At 38.9% G+C, this 23536-nt stretch overlaps 1 protein-coding gene across 2 annotated transcripts; it reads right to left on the bottom strand.

Moving 5' to 3' along the window:
* Positions 1 to 411: 411 nt before the first annotated feature.
* On the bottom strand, positions 412 to 22989 carry casq1b (calsequestrin 1b). 2 transcript variants are annotated; one of them, XM_020648817.3, is made up of 12 exons: positions 22560 to 22989; positions 7898 to 7930; positions 5652 to 5745; positions 4715 to 4815; positions 4046 to 4157; positions 3870 to 3943; positions 3468 to 3598; positions 3050 to 3095; positions 2869 to 2923; positions 2650 to 2750; positions 1865 to 1939; positions 412 to 731 (listed from the first exon to the last, which is right to left on the bottom strand). In XM_020648817.3, the coding sequence occupies exons 1-12, from the start codon at positions 22794 to 22796 to the stop codon at positions 441 to 443; spliced, it is 1350 nt and encodes a 449-aa protein (XP_020504473.2). In that variant the 5' UTR covers positions 22797 to 22989; the 3' UTR covers positions 412 to 440. The 2 variants fall into 2 exon arrangements, with proteins under 2 accessions (XP_020504473.2, XP_020504474.2); XM_020648818.3 differs by lacking the exon at positions 7898 to 7930.
* Positions 22990 to 23536: the final 547 nt, after the last annotated feature.

The raw sequence follows: 23536 nt of genomic DNA, 5'->3' as shown, positions 1-23536 counted from the left end.
TGTCCAGTGAGGTAAGTTTATTTCCTTCTTTAAAATAGAACATGAAAGTGATCGTTTCTTCTCTTCATCAAGTAGAAAACATGTCATTGAAACAGGTTTACAGTTAATGTGAGGAACTGTAGAAAAAAAAAGGGGGAAGTTAGCCTCTGCCAGCCTCTTCATTGTGAAAGTAAAAGGTGAGAAGTCAACAGTAACAAAGAAACCCTTCAACCCTGTTCATGGACAGAGTTATGAATGCTCTACTTCTTTTACATTCTCCTTCCCTGACTGATATTAAAGAGGCTCCCATAGGGTCATTATTTTTGTCCCTTGCAGGAAACCGTACAGGAAGCAAACAGACACAAAGTGCGTTTGCTGTAAGATGTTTAAAAAGTGGTGCCTCATTTGGGTTCTGCCATTACTGGCTTAATAAAAGGGATGTGATAGATGTTAGCTAGCATTTATTCATCATCATCATCGTCATCGTCATCATCATCATCATCGTCATCATCATCTTCATCATCATCGTCTTCGTCATCATCATCATCATCATCATCGTCGTCATCATCCTCATCGTCGTCATCATCATCCTCATCGTCGTCATCATCATCATCATCATCGTCGTCGTCTTCATCCTCATCATCATCGTCTGGGTCGATCTTTCCCGACAGAACGTCCTCGATCCACTGCTCGAGCTCATCAGCTGTCGGCATATCATCGTCATCGTCCATTTCCATCCACACGCTGTCGGCCTGCAGAGGAAAATGACACAAATAATAAAAAATTGACAAAAAGTGACAAAGGGAAAGTGAAAGAAAGCCATTTGTTAATGTTTTATTTGATCCTGATTCTGACTTTGAAACAGTTTCAGTCATGCTGTCGACACTTAGATTGGATATACTGTGTTGCAAGAATCTTTATCTTTGTAGAAAACAGATTAAATATTTCACTATTTTTTTATAGATTCTGTATCAACATTTGCCAGGAGTCATTACCAACATTTCTTAACATGTTAAAGCTCCAGTGAGGAACGTTCACTTTGTGTCGTGTGTGTGATTTCTGATGAACATATCAGTCACTGTGAATCACTGCCTTAGAGAATGTTAACAAAGGCTGTTCAGCGTCCAGTGACTCACTTTGTCCGCCACCTACCCTGCTCAGGGAATTTAAAAAGTCACATATAGAAGAAATCATTCTTCTCCATGATGGTCTATTTTGCTCTTTTATGTCATATAGTGGCATCTGTATTTTTTAAAGTGTGTTTGAAAAGTAACTTAAAACTCCTCCCTGGAGCTTTAATAAAAAATGTTGTTCTGGCTGCATTAACCTGAGAATTTATTTAAGATAGCAGATTTATCATATTAAATTCATATCTAGCATTTTAGTGAACCAGAAGGTTTATAATCACCTGTAAAATGTCAAGCTGTACCTTTGCTGCGATGGTAACAATAATCAATGTGAATCAGTTGCAGTTTTGTACTTGTTGGTGCAACAACATGTCTACGTTTTTTTTTTTTTTTTAAACGGGTCTGTGTATAAAGAGTCAGTTCTTCCAGGGAAATACAGAAGAAGGAATTGAAATCATGTGATGAACCTGATGACCTTTTAAATACAGAAAGTTACATGAGACACAAATCTGACTCATTTGGCTTAAAGTCCACTGTGGGACAAATCCATTTCCCCTGACTGACTAGCACCCTAAATGTACTTCCTTGCTCTTTACTATCTCACTTTAAATCAAAACTGTATCTTTGCATGTCGTCCCCCACTCTCTCCTCTTCAGCTGCCTTATCTAATAAAGGCCAAAATGGACCAAAAACTGAACTTAAGAAAACAACTGTTCACTTCTTAAAGGTTTGTGTACGGGATAAAAAAAAAAACTTACATCCACCACATCAACCACACCAATCTGAGGAGAAGACAGGTCGATATGGAAGGTCCTCTCCCAGTAGGGCACCAGCTGAAACAGAGATACAGACAAAGAGGAGGACAAGGTCAGAGGGTTATAAATCCTCATACTTACACTGAAAGATGATTCAAATCTTAATGACGATGACCGTATGATGATATTGAAGAGACCCCACACAAAACAAATAATGATATATTAAACATTTTTGTTCCTATTCCATTCATGAACAAACAGAGTCCTGACTATAAAAACTGAAAATCAAAATGCTCTGTTTGGACACGCCTCCTTTATCCCTCAGCTCCATCCTTCCACTCTTTCTGGACCAAAGAAAGTTTTTTCTTCAATTATAAACATCTGTTGGTTCTCCTTTAGTTTTACTCTTCTAACGTTGTATACCCTTAGACACAATGTCCGTCAGTGGACAGGCTGTCTGTCGGCTGTCTGTCTTTCCCCACTTGGTAGCAGGTCTGACGGTTAGAGATTGAGGAAACATACATACGAAACATATTTGAGTCTCTAAGAGAAGAATGAGCAAGCTGAAGGAAGCGACTCTCTGCCAGTGTGAACACAGAGCTGAGAACAACAAACACAGAGGGAGTTTGACTTCACTCTTTTTTTTTCAGAAAGTCATAACTCCACAATAAATTTACATATGGTATATTTGATTTTTGCTATATTACTATCCATAAAGTGGCCTTCTGGATCTTAAGCCTTATTGAGCCTCCATGCTGACATACAGATAAAGAGTGTGGTTTTTATACCAGGGGGAAATTGTCAGGATCGATCCAGATGATGCTGAGGTTGGGGTTGTCAGTGTTCTCGCGGGCCACCTCCTTCAGGATTTCCAGGAATTCAAAACCGTCTAAGGAAAAGTTTGAATGTTAAGCACCTTAAAGGAAATCATCCAACTGACCAAAGAGCTTTGTTCTTAAAATCAGTGCTGGAAATATAAATACAAAGGCTCAAATGTAAGAGTTAACCTGGGTCATCTTCCTCAGCAAAGGCAACAATGTGCTCTCCGTCGATGTCATCCTCCTGCGAACACAGAGACGGGACATAACAATGTTTTTTTTTTTAAATGTTGTAGATGACATAGAAGTTTATTTTGAGGAAAAAAAGAGCAGTGTTTATTTACTATAGAGTAAATTGTATGGCTCTTACCCAGATTTCGTACATGCTGTGAGGCTCGAGCTTCCTCAGAGTGGGCCTGAAACACAAAAACACCAAAAATCAAATCAAGTCAAAATGATTTCTACGGTAAAGTTCAAACAGTATGACCCTATCAAGGTGCTTCACAAACATACAGTAGGTAAACCCAATTATGTGAAAAGACCAGATAGTAAAATAATGTTAGTAGAACTCAAATGTCAAGGTAAAACCAATGGAGATGCAAACCATTACAACGCCTTTTCTAAGAAAAGGGTGATCAGACTGTTTGACTCTGGTCTTGTTTCAAAAAATTCCAGATTGGGTTTTAATAAATACGAAGAATTGCAAGGCAGCAATTTCAAAGGGTTAACTGATTGAAGAAGGCTTCATGGGTCGTTATCGATGTTGTTTTAGTATCCAACAGCCTCACCTGTCGTGCTGTTCGATGTAATCAACAAGCTCGGACTCGAGGTAGGGCTTTCCTGGGATGGTGACGGGCTCCTCCATGAATGGCTCGTAGAAATCGACTTCGTTCATCTTCAGCTTCAGCTTCTTGGCGATCTTGAAATAACGACCAGGAATTCAAAGTTCATAGACGATCTCCAATATTTAAAGGTGTTCTAAAAACTTAACTTTTAGCATACACAGAGAAATGAATGCTACACAATATATAGCGCATACATTTAGTTAGCTTGTTTGCTAAACCAACATTACCAACATTCATCATTTATGTACATTTTCCCATAAACCCAAGGATATACGTATGAATGCCCCTTTTTTCATACACATAGGAATACAAATCCAAACAGATACTAAAACAAACATTTCAAACCTTGGGGTCAAATATGGCAAAGAACTTGACGAAGGGGTGGAACTCCTCTGCGGCGTCATCGTACTCGATGAAGTCTGGATTGAGAAAGTAATGAACAACACATCCTTAAAGCTCATAACAGCGGTTGCTTTTTTTTCTTCCAAAGCTCAGACTTCAGATCATGAGATTCAACCTACGTGGAGATTTCTCGCTCTTGAAATAGCCGACCAGCTTGATGACCTCATCCATATTGTGGAAACCCTTCAGCTCGCGCTCGTTGTCGATGACCTCCACGGGGTCTTCAATCACCTGAGAAGAGACGGGGAAGACGATGGTTTAAGTTTATTCCAAAATCTTCTACGGTGAGAAATATGACTGAACAAGTTGACTTTATGTTGCCCGTCCAGGGGAGAAAACTTGATAACGTTTATTCTAGTTTTCCCACTTTGAGGAGAAAACTCTTAAAAAGCGTCCAATCTTGGAGAAAATCACCTCGTGGTTTCCTGTCCAAAAAAAATGCAATCTGAGCATTTGCTATGATCACAAAAGGCTGAATTTGTCACTTTTTTTTTTTTTTGTAATGAAAAAAAATGCGTTCTCCCTCAAAATGTGTTTTAACAACCAGATGGAGGTCAGAGTATAAAGGGCCGTTCTTTGACACTATTCTGATGCAGCCATATGAAGCTATAAAAGCTATCCGTCCAATTTTGTGGTAGAAAAAAAAACCTGTAGTTGTGTGCAACATTAAGAACAGCAGATAGACATTGAAGCTGTGAGTTATAGCTAATACACACTTTGAGATATCTGTTTAATTATTGCACTGTAAGGTACCCTTCAAACCCAGTCGCTGCCCAATAATGACTTACATCATAGAGGAACTCAACAATGGTGTCTGCGGCCAGCTCTCCATCGTACTCGATGATCTCGTTGTCTGCGAAGATGTAGATGCTCTCCACCTCATCCAGACCTGGTGATAAACAAGTTGTTCCAATATTACTCCAGGAAGGTTTAATATTGATTCTACATTTGCAACTCACAGTACATAAAGGCAGAATATAGATCTTAGGGAAGTCATATTGCACAAACTCGGGCACTTAGCACATTAATATATTATCTGTCACAGTCCGGAGATGGAAAAATATAATGGGCATAAAAATATTATAATGGAATTGAATGTTTTCCTCTTCCAGGATCATCAAGTAATCTGCGCTGGTCTACTTGTTGTTCATCACAGCAGTATGGCAGAGCTGCTGCTGCAAAGAAGCTGTGACATCTTTGGTCAACACCTGAGGGCAGTCTTGTCTCATCTACACTACGGGTGGCCTCAGACGTCAACTCTTTGCCTGGAAAACCATGTTTATGAAGAAAATCTAACTTGATATTTAACATGTTTCAACTCCAGTATTCAGTATTCATATTTTCTTTTTTTTTATTTTGCAATATCGGCATTGGCCCCAAAAATATCATATTATTCAGGCCCTACTTATAAGCGACTACTTAGTGGTGAATATTGTGACATTTTAATTCAAAGTGTGACTTTTTTTAAAACCAGATTTCAGTAAAGAGTGGCCTACAAAATCCAGTTTTCTATATTTGCTAAGACAGCAGACTTTGATGGGTTTTTAAAAGTATTATTTGTAAATTGCAGCATTTGCTGACTTTACATTGGATGCCATGAGAAAAGGGCTAACACTTGGTGGAAACAGATTATTCACACTAAGCCAAAGTTTTTTTTTGTCTTGCTGGTATCAATTAGGCAATGTTTTCACCAGCTAGGTCTCTGTAATTGACTGGCAGGCATACCCAGCTTCTTGGCAACAGCGGAGTCCTTCTTTTCATCCACCAGGCCGAATCCAATGTCCTCATCGTCGAGATCGGCCAGCACTTGGGCTGCGAGCTGGATGGAGACACAGCAGAGATATACAGAGACACAGAGAGAGAGAGAGAGGGGGGTGGGGGGAGTGGAGACAGGAATGGGTGTAAGGGGAGATACAGAGAAAGTTGTATTCAGTATTATTCAGGCGTTTGATCAAAGCAGTTTATTTGTCCATGTCTTAATCCCACAACTCTGTTAAAATAACACTTTCAGTTTCATTTACACCAGTAACCCCTTTGACATTTCATATTATTTTCAAAGCCTTAAAAGCAAAAAAAAAAAAAAGCTTTGGATTGCTGCCTTGCACTTTCTAAATCGGAGTGAAACTGAAGCCAACAATTGACAGCCCTCATAGCCAGCGCGGGAGGAGCACGGACAGCAGGGTTTCCAGAAGAACAAGAGGGGCATAACATGAGCCAACTATGTCAAGGGGAAGAGACGCTGCAACAGGTGTGGTGGAAAGGCGAGGAGCTCACACTTTGCGAAAGTAAAGCCACTGCATACATGCGCAAACATATTTACACTGTAAATATACAGACTTACATAAAAAAAATTTATCTCCCTTTATTAAGTAAACCTCCCTAGTTGTAATCTAAAATACAGTGGTGTTTTAATTTGTATTGCTTTATTAATCAATTTAGCACCAGCACAGATGTAAAGCATGACTGTCCCTTTCATAATAAGGTTACTCTTTTTGTACGACGCGAGTCAAAAAGGCTTAATGTAGCAGCTTGCAAAGCAGCATTGCAAGCTGGATAACATTCATAAGCGGCCAAATGCCCCTAAGCAACAGCACAAATAGCTTGTGCAGTATATGTATAGTTTGGTATAGTATGTTGCTAAGTTGTTCTCATAGGCAGTCTTTAATGCCATCCATTCTTTGGCTCTCTAGAGTCCAGAAACATGAGCTCATGATTGGACTTAGAGCCACTGCCTCTACCACTGATACAGTAAGGCAAGATAGTGACAACCATGTAGCAGTTAACGCAAACAGATCCATTCAGGTTGAGGCTTTCTTTATTTTAACGGCTTATTTGAATAAATCTCTGGGGGGAAAAATGGGGCAGATATGCCGATAATGTCAGTTCTATGTGCCGACATTTTAAATGCTAGTTCAGAACTTTGGGAAACTTTATTGTAAAGGTTGTAATAAGATGATTAATAGGCTACAATTGATTCTAAAGCTACAGCCAGCAGCTAGTTAGCTTAGCTTCTGAAGTCCTGTCATGTCAATTCAGGGACAAAAATAAATAGTCCATTGCTTAACCCTATTACTAACTTCAAGGTGTTGTTTTTACATTTCGCTAACATTCAGGACACACACTGCTTCCAGTCTTACATTGACTACACTTATAATAATCTTAGCTTAGCTTAGTTAAGCCTAGCTAACAACAGTTTTTGTTCTAGTTCTAGCTAGTTCCAACCTCAGAGTTCAACATGAAACAAAGAGATTTGGCACGACGTGTCACAATACCTAACACTTACCACTTGTGTCTAACGTTAACTACTCTAGTTTGTTAAATATTGCCAGGATGGTGGATCGGAATATTAAATATCGGGGGCAGCCATCTTGGTTGTCTCAACTACACTAAAACCAGGGATGCTCCTATCGACCAATTTTTGTCGTTTAAATGCGAATTAAAATTCAAACTTGTCCAGTTCTTTAAAGTAAAAAAAAACCACATTTAGTTAACTGAGTGTGACTAACGTTAGCTTTGCTAGTGCTTCAAATTGAAACTATCGGTGAAATAAGACATCACTAGTGAAATAAGAAATAAGAGATTTTTGATGAGGATAAAGTGACCCTTTTTGTGTCATTGATGGTTGCTTGGTGAAATGGGAGGGAAGATGAATGGATGTAAATGAAGAAGCTTGATTAATGGGTTAGAAGGCAGCTTTTTTTCATACAGTATTCACCTTGTCTATTGCAAGTAAATCATTTTACTATGGCATACACTGGTGCAATCAAAGTATAGACTCTGGTACAGCCAAAGCTGCTTTGAAAGCAGTTCAGTCTCCACTGGTGTGATGTCACTTTGTTTAACTTCATCTTGTTTTTCACCCAAACTGCAGTCAAGGAGTGGAAGAGAACAATCAGCAGATACCGCAGCAGCAGAAGGGTCTTTGTTTCACAGCCGAGCTTTACAGACACAGAAGGCAGACCTTGACATACCTGAAAGGTTTTTGCTGCTTGACTTGCTGTCAACTGCAAGAAGAGGTAACGCTTTAGGGCAAAGCACAATAGTCACAGCCTCCAGGTTTACAACAAATCGGAGTGGCCTTCACAGGAGACAAAATAGGTCCAAACTTAAAACACTGGTATGATACTTAGTCGATGAAGCCAAATACACACAGGAATATCTGTAACACTTAGCTTTAAGTCCCATATAGAGTAATCCTCAAGACTATTCATTCAGTGATAAAATATATAAATATAAGATTTTAAATTTCTATTTAACCGACAAGGAAATTAGTCACCTGTACTAAATATACTGATTACGGATGATTGATATGGGAACTGAAAGTATTACCAGATGATCATTACCTATCGACCTCATGTTATTTGTGCTATAAGTGGAATCGCTTTAATTAATCTTGAACAAAGAAGCCATGTCTTTATTTCAGTGTTTGAAATTCAACTCCAAAGTACCCTCCTGATTTTAAAATTTTAGTTCAAATCGCATTGCATATCAACAATTTGGTGGGTTTTTTTTGTTTTTTTTAAAGATATCTTTTCTGGGTTTATTTCAATTTCCTGCTTGCCTACATCTTTAAAAAAAATGGGCAATACAATTGTGGGTTTTTTTCTTTATTCACCAGTAAATCGAAAGATGTGATTTGGTTGAGTCATTTAAGCAGCTTCAGAGGTCAGTTGCTACATCACATGAGGTCTTGAGGTAATGCTTTGAAAGTGTGAATATGGCTTAATACAAGAAATGAGACAATTACTGTATTATATGGAGTGTTTAAAATGATTAGCCTCCTGATCCTTTCTATCCCTTCCTGGCCACTAAAGAGCGCCAGGATAAAGACAAACAGAAACACTTTAAAACATTTTAATGAACTCTTCAATTCATCCTCTAATAGTGCAGCTTTGAATCAGTGACTGAAACAGACTGTAGCTTTCTTTTTACTGGATTTTCTTCTTTATCTGATATCCAATACATGTGTCAAAGTCAAGGTTTTTCTAACATAGAAACTGTTCTACCAAATTGTTTACAGAAAAATTTTCAGAGTATTGCCAACGATACAAAAACAAAATGATCTGAATTAACAGTTTAAGACCTGTTTGTCTGTAACTAATTCCTAAAGCTCTTCCTATATCCCCCTCCCAAACACCGCAGTGCATGGCCATATTAGTAACACTGGGGTATTTATAAGAGGTTGTCGGTGCTCACAGTGGAGTGGAAAGCAAAGCAGGGAGTCCCACAGCTATATAAGGGTGGGTAAGAAAGCATGTTGAGTGCAGAAAAGATGGCAAAGATCTGTTACATATAGAAATGGGCGTGGAAAGGGGTGGAGGGAAGGGCAGATGATGAATGGAAGAAGACACACCTGTTAACACACTCACTCAAACATCTCCCATTTCTGTTTTCTTCGTCTTTTCACTCGTGTGTACATCTGAAAATCTTTTTTAGCTTAGTCACAAGGCACTCCTTCACTGTTCCTTGTCATCTCTTTTTTAGCTTCGATTAGGTCATACCATGTATCACCAGAACATGAGCTAAGAGTTACTAGCTGGATACAAAGCATATTTAAATTAAATAATTTCATGACTTATAAAAAAGTAAAGAAAAGCCTTTCCATACTGTCATTTTAAATGACTGTCATGCTCAACGGCAAAGTAAAATTGTCAAAATTTCCAATCCTTCGATAACTTATCATCGCCGTTTCGTAAATTCAGACAGTGCGCAATTTACATGCATATTTTGATATTTAAAGACATCAATTATTCAGTTTTGTATGCCAATAACTTCTTTTATTGCGGTGGGAACAAAACACGTATTGATGTCGTCTGATTTTGACTAGTAGTTTAAATTTCAGTGATGACAAATCAGGATGATATTTTATGTTAAAAAATACTATTTATATGTAAAGGACAAAATCAGAAGAGAAAAAAAGTACAGTTTGGTCCTCAGGGGTCGCCAAAAAAGAGACAAACCAAAAGTTCTACACAAGAGTTTAAACTGATATGCTGATGATACACAGTTATATCGCTCAATCAAAAGTACAAAAAGCTGGCAACAGTTCAAAACCGTATCTAAAAAAATAGCTCCAGTTAAACTTAGTTGTGCTTTCGGGCCACCCTTAACACCACTATGAACAAGTCCAGCCAATGCTAGGTCTCCTTGTTACCTGCATTAAGCCCATTCCTAAAAACCCTGGGATTTTGCTTTTCTTTAACCTGTCTTAGTGCCAGAGATGTGGCCAAACATCAGAAGTCTAAGGACACAAAGCCAAGAGCGAGGTCAGCTGTGCAATCCCTTGGCTCCATCTCCCAATGCCCAGTCAGTGTCAGCTTGTCAGGTGACACAAGACAAGGGCAGAGTGCCATGGTGAGTTGTCAAATACGCACTATGGGTCCCTGCTGCACTTGGCACCAAATGATGAGCTGGGAGAGGGTGGAGGGTTTCAGTGCAGTAGAAGGGTCAAATTTCATCATAGCCAAAGCCACACCTGCATCAGTCACTAGCATGGCATGCTACATTAGATGCTTGTGACCAGTGTTTGCTAAGGGTAGTTGCAAATGATTCAGTGTTTTGCATCGACGTGTTATATATTTTGGCATTAGATTGTGTTGGATCAATGATTCTTTTAGCAAATGCCAAGATTTCAGATCCCCAGCCCATGGGCCTGGTTGTTCAGAAATTAGACATCAGGATTAAAGCTATCAGATCAGGTTTGTTAAAAAGAGCAAAGGATTACCTAATCATATAAGATTAAGGATAAAGACTCTTTTGATCCAAAACAATATGGTTCATTATCCCAGCAGAGGGCTGAATTGAGACTGGATTACAGGAGAAAATGTTAAAAAAACAAACAAAAAAAAACTATTATACTGATCAATCAAAATTAAATTTTTACAAGGTAGTTGATATTTTAAGATAATTTTTTTAATTCATTTTGCACTTGAATGCAGTTTTGCTTCAGCAACAAAGTAGATAAGGTACAAATTAAAGATGAAAAAAAAGAAGGATTTTGTCCTCATAAAATGGTATCAATATCAAACATTCAAGTAACTGTGAAGCTCTCTCAAGTATTGGCTCTTTTCAAGCATTGGCAATCCAAATTTGGTGATATTTTAAACATTAAGAACACCTATAGGCTCTGTAGTGGAAGTATCCCTTCTCTTCACATGCAGTAGACCATTACTACATCTCCACTGCAAAGTGAGCCAGGAAATCAGCAGGCATTCCAAGATATTTCAGATATATAAAAAAACCTCTTGAACAAGAAAAGAAAAATAACATAAAAAAGAACTGTAATCACAGTAATTTGCATGTCATTCATCCATACAGGCATTCAGCTTTCCAACCAGCTACCAGCATCCTCCATGTAATTTCTATCCCTGCTGGATAATTTTCTTTTTCAGCAAAAGTTAGACTTTGTGTCACAATTTTAACAGAATTGGTACTTCACCTTCACACCATAAGTCTGTTGCAAATAAACACAAATAAGTGAACTGACTGTTAACAAAATACACAACTATGAAGAGAAAAACTATCCAAAACTGAACGAGACCAAAGTCTAATCTGACATGTACACTTCAAACTGAACTTTCAATGCCGCCAATGAGATAAAAACTAGAATAAGCATGATTCACTATTGAGATTGTGGCCAATTTTTTGTCTTTACATTTAAAGATTTAAAGATTTGGAGGCTATGTTCAATATAAATCCAGTCAATGGTTTTAACACTTAGGTTTTTATTAAGATACACTCCAGTGTGTGCAAATGAACAAGATGCTTGACATAAGCTTTACCTTAACGATATATCCATCCACTTGAAAATGTCCTTTATTAATTCTCTCCACATAAAGACCCAAAACCTGGGACTTTGGAAAGGACTGAATAAACCATTAATGTAAAAGAACTAGTCATTCTGTTCCCTTCTCTGTCATTGGACTAAATCTGAACCTCTGACTGAGTTGCTTGGCCATTCCCATTTAGTCCTTGTGTGTTTCTTTAGTTAACAACCGAGCAGTTGTTGAGTAACACGTTAGTTTGTGTGCGTCATCTTATGATGTAAGTCACTCAGCGAGAACCCAAAGGAAAGGTTCCCACCAGCTGCAGAGAAAGAACTTGCTTTGCTGGCATTAATATTTACACACAGTCTAAATATTCAGAGCTGTTAAAGAAAGTGCCTACAGTGCATCTGCATATGTAAAGACACTAGAGTGCATAGTAAACTGGTGACAATGCATGTTGTGAGTTCAAGCTCATTTATTCTCAATAAAGTAATTTCTTTTAGCCCTGACTTTGAAAAGAGACGTAATGTCCTCAAATTTCACACCTGCTTCCGCCATGAAATTGAGACGGCAAAAGCAGATATCGCCCTCTGCTGGATAAAAACAAGTATTGCAAAATGTTTTATGTCATTGATTTGAATTGTCCCTTATTAAGATTGATTTATAATCTTATTACGAGGCATCGTTACATTCCTACTTGTTAATGATGTAAAATTGCTCACTCTTTCTATTCAAGCGTAATGTCCCTGACAGCCATTGTTTATACATTTCTATTTTATAAAGGAGCCAACTTGCAAACACCTGCTTTTCATAAGATTTGTAATTAAGAAACCCTGTGTTTGGCTGTCAAAAGATTTCCTACACCTTAGTAAAATGATGTGGCAGTCATTCAAAGAAAAACTGTGATTATGAAACATTTGTGTAAGAGAAATGCAGAAAATATAAAATTATCTCCCTGTAATTACAGCAACATTGTGGGAAAGCATTTGAGAAATGACACACCCCTGTATACTTTAGAAAATGTTTATAAAAAGGTTTTTTTGGACTACAATGCAAAAATCTTTAGTGGTTTAACATGCTGACTCATATACGCAAACAGGTGCAAAAAAAACAAAAAGCTCCATTATGCCACTATTACCATTCTCTAATTTACTCTTGAACCATCTTTAAAACCCCCAAAAACAAAAGTGGAATCTGTGAAACTTGGGAAGATAAAACGGTTTTCAGAGCAGCACTATTTCCTGTCTGCCTGTATAAGGAGCTGTCCTGGGATCTGTGCAAAATTAGAAGTTCAGGCAGCTTTTCCCCCAAGCCAGATTTTGAATTAGTAATGGCTGCTGTAACACATCAGGACGTTCTACAGCAAGCTGTTACATAACACTGTGCCGGGGCGGTCATGAAAGATTCAGATACAATATTGTATAAAACATGCACTCTGACTTTCCTCTACCTAGTGTGTATGTGCACAGTTCAGTCGAGGATGATGCTCAGCATTCAGACATTTAGAATGAAGATGTGTTAATACAAATCTATAATCTTCAAAAGTGTTGTGTACCATCCCTTTTTTTCCTAGCACAACATGGTTTCATGGGAGACATAATGAAATCCATGGACAGCTTTCATAAACCTCAAAGGTGTACACGCTGACTCACGACAACAAATAGTTAGGGCAGAAGTGTCTGGAACCATCTGTGAGTTTCTCACTAAACAGCAATAAGCCCACAGCTGCTTTATGCAACACACTGGCATACAGCAGTACCTGAATGACATGTAAGATACTGAAATAATCAGAAAAGCAATGTTTGCTCAGTTGCTTGGTTATTTACTATTCTGTGTTTGGGCTAACTATTTGCAAAAGCTTGTGTTTAAGTAATGTTGACCATAAAACCATGGATGGGGTATCCTGGGGTCCATGCGTCAGTTCGCTACTCTCATCAAGACTAAAATGAAATTTACATACGGCACAGTGGGCCTACATACCAGTACTGTAACAGTACATTGATTAATTTTGCTTGTAAATTGGTTCACAGATCGGCGAAAAATGGCTCCACTAACCAGTGGAGTCCCAACCCATAAGTTGAGAATCAAGGGCTAAGGTGATCTGCTGACTTTTTCAAGACACAATGAGGTTAAAATGTATGGTTTTATTAAACTATATTGACTGCTTTGTCAATTAGCACAACATTTGGTACCATCCTGTTTACCACAAACTAAAAGCATAATAAATATTTGTACATTGCACTTAGCTTAGATGGTTTTTGTGTGCTAACTTTACCGTAGTAGCATTGTCATTGTACGCATTATAGCATACTGACAGTAGCATATGGCTCAAAACCAGTACGTCTTAAAAGAGTTGCTACCAAGGATCCATCCATTCATCCATTATCTTCAGGTTTGGGTAAACTGACTTATAATAAATGAAGAAACAATGTGTACTTAGACTCTGTGATGTAAAGCACTTGTACAGTATACTTTCAAACCATCTTTGTTCTGCTCAATTGCTCTATATATCAAAGATGTAAGCCTGAGTTCCAACAACCCAAAATCCACATTTTAAATATTTCATGTTGCATCATGATCCGCTGCGTTTACCTTTTTCTCCCATAAATAAGTCAAAGATAAAGACGTTCCCTGATATGGATAGAAGAGGAAAGTAGAGGAAAAATAGAAAGCTGCCTGGTGCATTCAACAGCTGCTGTTTGATGGAGCACTAGTGATAATAAAGCCATCAGGTGTTTCATTAAAAGAGATGTGCCAAAGTGTTCTGCAGAGGCTGCTTTAAAAAAAAAAAAAATCCCATCACTATTCATCAGTGTAATAGGGGGCTTGCTTCCACTTTGACTTCTTACAAATCCATAGAAAATATCACATTTCATGAGGCACAGAATGACTGAGGAGATGGTTCACTCCTGGTAGTGTTGGTACAAAAAACACTTGGGCGCGACAGTTCATCAGCCTCAGTCTTAACAAAGCACCTCCATGAAGAGACTAAAAAAACTACAATATTCAAGCAATGTGTTGGATACTCTGTCAGGTAGAGTTGTCAAGATACCTGATTTTGTAACTTTGATATGATTTTGAAAACAACAAACAAAACCTATCGATACAGTAACGATAGTTTTTCGATACCACACCAGCAAATGAGAAGTAAAATTACCAACTATTGGATTATTTCTTGGTTTTAATGACCAAAAATGCAAGTTTAATCCTGTACACTGTCTAAATTGCTCAAATACATTTAGTACAAAACTTGTGCCAATGTGTTGGTGCAGTTTCGACAGCTCTCTCTCTTTTTCGTTCACAGCTGTTGGTTAAAAAGTATGATTGGAGGCTTCAGTTATTTTGGAAACTATCAATCATTAAAATAAAAGACAGTAAATCATGATAAAATAAGTTTAGAAAACGATTGAAAAAGGATCAAAATATCAAAAATTTTCACAACCTTTGTAACAACTCGTTTACATTTTTTACCACACAGATTAACACTCATATTAGTGGTTAATTGGGGCGCAGGTGGCCTAGTAGTTAATGCGCTCGCCTCATGTATGGAGGATGTGGTCCTCCAAGTGGGCAGCCCGGGTTTGCTCCTTTCCCGCATTTCATTCTCCAATCTCTCTACCCGATTTCCTCTTCTGACAACAGATGTTTTTTAACAGGGAACAAACTAGAGAAGCAAACAAACTGCTCCACACATCAACCTTGATGAGATCTCTTCGGAGAGTTACATCAAGGACACTTTATCTAAATATAACTCCTGTCACTTTTAATTACATCGCATCTGACAAATCAGTTCTTAATTTAGCGTCTCTTTCACACTGTAATAAGGGGTTGAGATGTCGTGCAAGGGAAGGTAAGAGGAGACAACTTGATAGCAGTGTTGCGTCACTAAGGGGAAGTTTAAGTATTGACGGCATTGCTACTTGGCTACTTAATGAGTAAAAGTAAAACTAGTCTTTCTGAAACTGAGATGAAAATTGGACTGTGCTGGAGTATTGTCTTCGGGGAATGAAGTGGCTTAATTTGAAGTATCTCATCTGCAGTTCAAGAGGTAAAAGATCCTTTGGGAATTGGCCTTTTGGCCCCGGTGTGGTCCAAAATAAGCTGTGGTAATGAGATCCAGTCCTGCTAATGCATGCTAGCAGCGGGGTGTCTATGTTCTTCGCTTAAAATCTGAGTTGATCACAGTGATCTGGCTGCCTGTCAGGTTCACAGAATGCAGCACGGAAAAGATGTGTTTTGAAGAACAGCTACTGACCAGGGACAAACTGTTCATGGTCAAGTGTTTCATATTTCAAGGCTAAAGTGACTAAATGAGTGTTGATGATTCAGTTATGTTTGTATTGCTTTATCAACTCTATCAAACAGTTATGTTAGCCAGGAGTCAAATAAGTTGTTTTTTCGGCCTGATTTACCATTTGATTGTAACTATCCATTTGATTTTCCGTTGCCAATCAATGCGGAGTTGTTAACATGAAAACAGTTTCGTTGACAGGCCTACAATCTGATACTTTGAACTCAGCAGTAAACCAAACGGGTCATTACAGCATTTGAGCCACCTTGAGTGTGATGTCCACCAGATTCATAGCCTACCCTATATGTCAACAACATCCGCCAAGTGACAGTTCAACTTCATCATCTTTCGTAACTGTGGCTGCGCCTGTCAGGGTAACCATGCTAGCATGGCACCCATAAATTTACAGTACTGATTTACAGAATAGCAGATTTCATATTCTAAAAACTAGTTGTTGTTTTTTAAAGATTATTGATCTTTGATAACACAGAGAGAGGACAAAATAAATCTACTACTATTTTTTGAATGATGACCAAGGATTTCGTTAAATAAAATGACATCTGTTGGGAGCAAATTGTATCTGCTTTAGCCTATTTGGCTTGGTAGCTTAGTTATCAAATAGCTTAATAAGTTGGCTATACAAAGACATTCAATGGTTCTAGATGTCTCATTTTAAATCAAAAATCTTTCAGAATCAGTCTTATGTAGGCACATGTAAGGTAGCCACGCTAGCTAGTCAGGTACAGCAGATTTAATTCCCACTTCAACTTCATTCAATGCAATGGAGCAGGGGCTCTACTCCAAGCTACCTCGGCTGGGCTCACCCTATCTCTATACGGCTGAGCCCATCAACCCTTCAGAGGAAACTCAGCTGCATGTATCCACTATCTCATTCTTTTGGTCACTACCCTATAATCATAACCATAGGTGAACATTGGAACGTTGGCCTACTTTTTATTCAATTTTAATTCAAAGTTTTGGTTTAATTTATGCAAGAGGAATATTAAACATCAGCCATAGCATTTAGAAACAGGATTAATCAAGCAGGCAAAGGTACATAGTCAGAAATAGCACAGGCAATATTAGCCCCGTTCTTTCTCTCTCTCTATGAATACCATCCAATATCATTAAAAATGTAAGCATGAAATTCATTGTGCCGGTGAAAGGAGGAAGGCTCCAGTAGTCAGTTTGGATAGCTGTTTCCACAGCAACAGCAATGACCTTTTCCAAGATCTCCCAGAAAGTGAAGGAGGTAAGAAAAGACAAATCAGACACTTCCAGAAAAACAGGAAGATTCTCAGCACATTATGAAACAACGGTACGTGTTGATTTGCCTAGGGTGCAGCTTTGTCATTTATACCCATTATTCTACGCAGCCTGGGGGGGAAAGAGTATAAAAAAAAACCTGAAAGGAGTCTTTGCCTTTAGCTTACTCTTTTCTTTAACTAATTAGGATTGTAAAAACGTTGACCTGATGATTTCTTAAGAGGAAAGGTTTATATCTATAAGTCACAACAGTAAATCATGAGGGTAGCTAACCCTAATGGCAGTACTAGAGGAAAGATGGAGAGCACAAATATTCTTATACCATGAATACCTGAACAAAATGGTACGGCAACTCATCAAACAGTTGTGAAGAATTGTCTGTCCAGGTGGGTAGCCAACAATAATAGCAACGAGGCTGTGCAACTAGCATTGCTAAGACTAAAACAAAGACAAAAATTCGAATTAGTTTCAGTTTAAAATATGTTTTAATTTAATATGTAACTTAAATTCTTAACTGTATAAGCAACTTGTCAGTAAATAATTTAGCTGAAGTCAATATGCCGTCTCATTGATTAATAACTAAGGTAGAATAAAGAAAGCTCATTGGGGAAATCCACTCTGTTTAATGGGAGTGTTGTAGACAAATGTGACGTTAAATAAAGGGTGTGATTGCTATCTAGGTTGCCCCAGCAGAAGTGCATGTGTATGGGAGGGGGGAGTCACTGCAACTTGAGATGTGTGGAGGGCAGTGATTGATGAGTACGGGCATTTACAGTATGCAGCATGCCAAAAGTCAGAGTTCAAAAAGAGAAAGAGAGGGAGTGTGTGTGAATATGAAGCCAGCAGACGAGCCAGGAAGAGTTTGAATGGTTCATAAAATCCATGAGGTAGCAAAGTTTTAGCATTATTTACCAAATGAATGTAACCAGTTCCACATAGGCAACCTATTTATTAAGTCACAGTCTGTAGCGTATAATTACTATTTTTTTTAGGGTCATCTGTTAGACTCTAAACATATCGTTGGATGACTTCAGCTTTGCAACATTGGGCCTGGGTTATAATCACGAGATATCTTTTTGTCCGAAAAGCTGCAAGTGAGGTGGTTTGAGTTTACTCATCAGGGCTGTCAGATTAGTCTCATTCATTTAACAGATTGCTGTTGCCACTTCGCTCGGATTGAATTTTAGACACCTGTGATCACTCTGCTAGATGTTGCATAGAAATGAGACCAAGCCAAACATGAGATGAGCACACATCACATCTGAGTGAAACAAAGGATTTAGCATGGTTTCGTAGCTTGAAGACCTATCGATTAATGGATTCAATATTGAAAGACAAGTGACACTCAATCATAATAATCTAAGGCAGCCATTACAACCTGGATCTTTCATTGGACAGTCAAGATAAAGTTTGCCAATGACCTCCCGAAACTACTTAACGTCTACCTCATTTTCCTTGTATTTGGTAGATTTAACAGATATTACATTTTCAGCTGCAGAATCCTTCTTGCCGTTCGCTGCCTTTCCAGACAAAGTTAGATAACTGGTCATCTGCTATTAATTGGCAGGTCCTTGATGTTAGTGTGAGACAAAAATTTGACTGAAGCTGTTTGACTCAAAGTCCAACTGCCTTCAATTTTTCACTCAAAACATTCCCAAACAAAGCTAAAAACACACCAACCATTCTTTAATCTGGCCTGCATTTCAAAGCGGTGTCGTCATTTTATCCCACTTCAGCAAATGCTTTAGGACTTAGTGTCACCACATGGATGTCTTTCATTATGTTTTTGTCAATCCCCTGTCACAACATGGGTTTCAGATGTTCAACCATCCATAGCCCTTCACAGCAGGGAGGATACACTGGATTATTTTTCACAGACTAAGAAAAAATCCATCTGGAGTCAAAGGTGACATGTTGGACATATTTGAGGAGTGACAGGATGAAAATGCTGACTTTGTTGGTGACTTGTTCTAGCTGTCAGGATTTCCGTCGCGTCTGAAATTAGCCTTCTAGGGAAGGCTATCAGATTTTCAATACTTTGTTACTTTCGACACCCAAGTTTTAAAATGATACAACCTCCATTATTCAAAAAGTACCAATCTGGATTAAGAGTGATAAGAGAGACGAAATATAAAATAGGGAGCAGAGCATGTAACACTGTCTAAAATACAAATGCATTGGTAAATTATCAGTAATAAAAGGTCGCAATTCAGAAGGTATTCAGAAGTTTGTCTGCAATTTTTGGTAATTAAAAACAAGTAACTAACCAATAAAGGGTGCCTAGGACCTTTTTCGTTGTTGCTCTGGTAGCAAAAACAGAATCAGTTTTGTGAGTTCTACCTGTATCGTATCAAAGTTTTAAATTCTGGTATCCTTACAACCCTAGTTTTTGTGGTATCAAAGAAGAAGCTGTGGTTTGAAAATAGTGACAGTCAATGTACTCTCTTGCAGCATACTTGAAAAACCAAATTTAAAACGCTGCAGGGTGAATATCTTCAAAGATATTCATTAAGCTCATAAGAAATATATTGCCAATTTATAAAAATTTAAAAAATTGGCCCATCTGAGATGTAATCAAATACATGTAAGTATAAAGAAGCAAGAAAGATCCGCACACCAGAGCTCCCGTTTAAAGGATTAAATAACAAGTGATGTTCTGAGCCAACATGCTCTTCCTCAGACATGTAATAAATCTTGTGACACTATTTTATAATGCTTAACATTAATATTACAGTGTGGTGTGGTGTGGTGTCTCAAAATTGAAGCATACATGAGTGACATTTTCAATCATCCATGTTTGGTCCAAGCCTACAACAAACGCAGTTTAGATTTGATTCCCTGAGCTCTGAGCTTTAATAATTCATACTTCCTGATTTATAGGTGGTAATGACCAGCTATTTTAAGCATCCCCTCTGAGCAGCTCTTGTGCTCTTCCCTCATTGGCTGGCTGAATGGTCACAACCAACTGGCAGCAAGTCATTGACAGAGTAACAGTCCAAGAGGGACCTGCTCCAGTGAGCATCTCTTTCTCAAGCCAAGAAGAGCAACTTGGCAGCAACCAGAGGAATCGATCCGATCCAATGACTTGGGTGTGTAAATGATGGTTTAGGACCAAAGCCTGCACCCATAGGAGTGTGTAGTAATACAAAACAGTACAAAGAGTGTTGCCTGAAGAGCTGACGGAGCAATGGGAGCAGTAGTTGAGGTGAGATATGGCCCTAAACTCTCTGCCCGCCCCATGAGGGCTTTTAGCCTCTTGCTAAGCATGCAGGGCTGTCCTGGGCTATTTACAGAGGTGACTTATGGAGTCTAGCGTAAGGTACACTGTGTGTCTGTAAGAAGACACTGCTGCTCTGGCAGGCAGGGGATTGCTGTGGAGAATACACTGGATGACAGTAGGGCCCAGGTGCATCTACTGTGAGCAGGTTGGAAGTGCATCCTGTAGATTTAGCCACCCAATAAGACTTTGCAGAACTTTTTAATTCCAACAGATAAGCAGTAGCACTAAATCCAATCCAAGTTCCTGGCTCAGAGGTACCAAAGCAATTGTTTTTGGTAAATAGAAGACATCTAAATGCACCAGTGTGACTTCAGCTGTTTTACTATTAGATCCTCTGACAGTTACATAAAGCTGCAAATGTGATGCACCATATCTGTAGACATCAAGACAAGAATCTATAAACACACAATCTTTGCAATTGTACTATAGTCCATAATAAAACATGCCAGCATTTAAAAATGCTAACTCTCATGGGTCTAGTTAATACACTACATTTTTTGCCAGTTTTTTTTGTTATACATCATTCAGATGTTGATGAATAAGAGCTGTTTATTGGTTGTGTTACTGAAGCTTTGATTTAATTGTATGAATACAGGATTAAAAAGAGGAATTGAACAAATGTGTTAAACAAATTGTCAGGTGGAGTCAGGTAGGAAACTCCAGGGAGAGATTTTTGAAGTATAGTGTGAATGACGACTTATACAGTTGACTAAACTAAGATGCAGTCTTCAATGGAAATGTATGTATGTGCAAATACAGAACATTATTTTACTCTGATTATTGTCAGAATTATGTGGGAGGTTCTTTGTGGACTGGCAATATACTGGCCTTCAGCATATAAACACACCAGTATCCATATAAACAAGGCCAACTTAAATAAAGTGGTTTTGGAAAAGGTTGGGGATGATTCATTTAATTTAGGTAGAATTTAGGTAGAATAATTTGGAGGTCAAAAATGGCCACAGTCAAAGTCACAGCAAACGAGCCTTCGTTTCTTAAGAGCTGTTAAGACGTCATTCTGGACTGTCAATCCTCAAAGGCAACTATAATGTTGACCCAACCCTGTCAAGGTTTCTGAGCACAACACATCTGGCAAATCACCAGATAAAGCAAGTGGCACTGTCAACTTCCCAAGATTTCATGAAATTGCAACAACTGTCTTGCCAAACCCTGATTTTTAGAAGGTTTGAGCTAACATTTTAATGGTTTTTGTAAGCAAACTGTTCATATAGGACATCATTTCCAGCCAAGGTTAGTATATCATGAAAAATCTCTTAATGCCTAATATGTTTTTAACCACCGGACAGGTTATGCGTGTGACATTGCTCAAGTCAGGCAATTCAATTAATTGAAAATCTGAAAGGTGACATTAGGGTAATGGACTAAAGGGTAAAAGTCAAAATGTTGTTATACATTTAAACACTAATTGCAGAGGTTTCTATGTAAAGGGGCCATTAGTATTATCGAATCTCATTCATACTCAATGGCACACTGCTGGCTTTGCCATCAGGAGCAATTTAGGGTTCAGTGTATTGCTAAAAGACACTTGGATATGTGGACTGCAGGAGCTGGGATCGAACCATAAATCTCCCGATTGAAAGACGATGAACTCAGCCACCCAAAATTAGCTCACAAAATCACTTGACATACAGATACAGTATACTTCCACAAGCTTCCCTTCATCCTTCATTCCTTTCACCTGTCCCCACATTCTCTAACCTGCCTCCCTTCTGGTCATCACCTATTCAGTCAAACTTAAAGTGCACAAATCCAAACTTAACCCAGAATTTTCACATGATCTTTTACTCATTACCTGTCAACACCTGCAAATCCACTTATCTGAAACACTTAAGAAGAAACACAAGTGCAGAAGCTACAAAGCTACAACTGTGTCCAGGATTCCCAAATTGGAAAAAACTGGAACCATGTTCTCCATGTAAAAACCTTCCCTTCCACCCCCCTTCCCACAATGACCCTTTCCCTATATCAGCCACAGATCCATACACTGTCATCTTTTGGCGGGGACCCACCTCCAAAGCCAGCTCCTCTATCTGAAACTGCTTCATGGCACTGCGGTTCCCATCCACACATTTGTGGTAGTAGATCACCATCACGTCATACTTCTTCATGACGGACTTGTAGTTCTTGGCGTTGAGGTCATGGACGCGGTCTTTGCCATCATACTCTGGGATCTCCAAGCCCTTCTCCCCCCAGGACAGAGTCCCCAGAGATAGGAAGACCCCCAAAAACACCAAGCCCCACTTCATGGCTATCGTCACCTGGTGGTTGCGAGAACGCCTCTTCTCAGAGCCTTAACCTTATATGTGGGGTAGTTGGAGAAAAAATTATCTAAAGAAATGTAACGTTGTCCCTAACGCAAGTTGGTGTCAAACAGGGAGAGTTAGGAACAAAGTCTGCTTCCTTTCCCCACCGGCTAGAGAAGAGCAGGTCTGACAGTGACAACCTCCCTTTATAAAAGAGATACACGTGGTTTTTCTGACACCACCAGACGGGGAAAGGGGGAGGAGCACTTTTTGGGGACGCAATTTGGTACATGAGTAGGCAAGTCACTGATCCCACTAGCGCAAGAGCTGTGCACTAGCTTGAGAAGCTGCCAAAATAGTAGAACACACAGTGAGAGGGGTGGCAGGGCAGGGGGGTTGGGTGGGAGTCCTGAGCAGTGGCCAGAAAAATAGCAAATGGATGGTAACACGGGAGCTAAGCTTAGGTCATATGGCCACCTGTTTGAAGCTGTGGCTATGAAAAGGAACAGCGGTGTGTTGGGTGTCTGGAGCGCAACAGATACCAGCTTAGTGTCTTGAAGACTGAAGGTATGGATGGATGTACGATGAGAGCTTGAGGAAAGAAGAGCTCCAAGATGCCATTCCCATATTAAGTTTTGCAGAGGAGTTGGACTCTTGCTAAAAATAAGGCTTCCAAGGGACAGTGTTGTGGACAATATGGCAACCAATGCAAAGGGTTGGTGGGTAGATGTGCTCTGTGGGCA

Source organism: Labrus bergylta, chromosome 22, assembly GCF_963930695.1.
Source record: "Labrus bergylta chromosome 22, fLabBer1.1, whole genome shotgun sequence".
NCBI classification, from domain to species: Eukaryota; Metazoa; Chordata; class Actinopteri; order Labriformes; family Labridae; genus Labrus; species Labrus bergylta.
Note: the sequence above shows the minus strand (reverse complement) of the source record. Positions and strands in the feature narration are given on the sequence as shown.

Coding starts and splice junctions, on each gene's coding strand:
- casq1b (XM_020648817.3), bottom strand. CDS start 22,796: ATGAAGTGGGGCTTGGTGTTTTTGGGGGTCTTCCTATCTCTGGGGACT. Junction 7,931..22,559: donor TAGAGGAGCTGGCTTTGGAG/GTGGGTCCCCGC, acceptor CTCTTCTTGCAG/TTGACAGCAAGTCAAGCAGC. Junction 5,746..7,897: donor AAGCAGCAAAAACCTTTCAG/GTATGTCAAGGT, acceptor GTCTCCATCCAG/CTCGCAGCCCAAGTGCTGGC.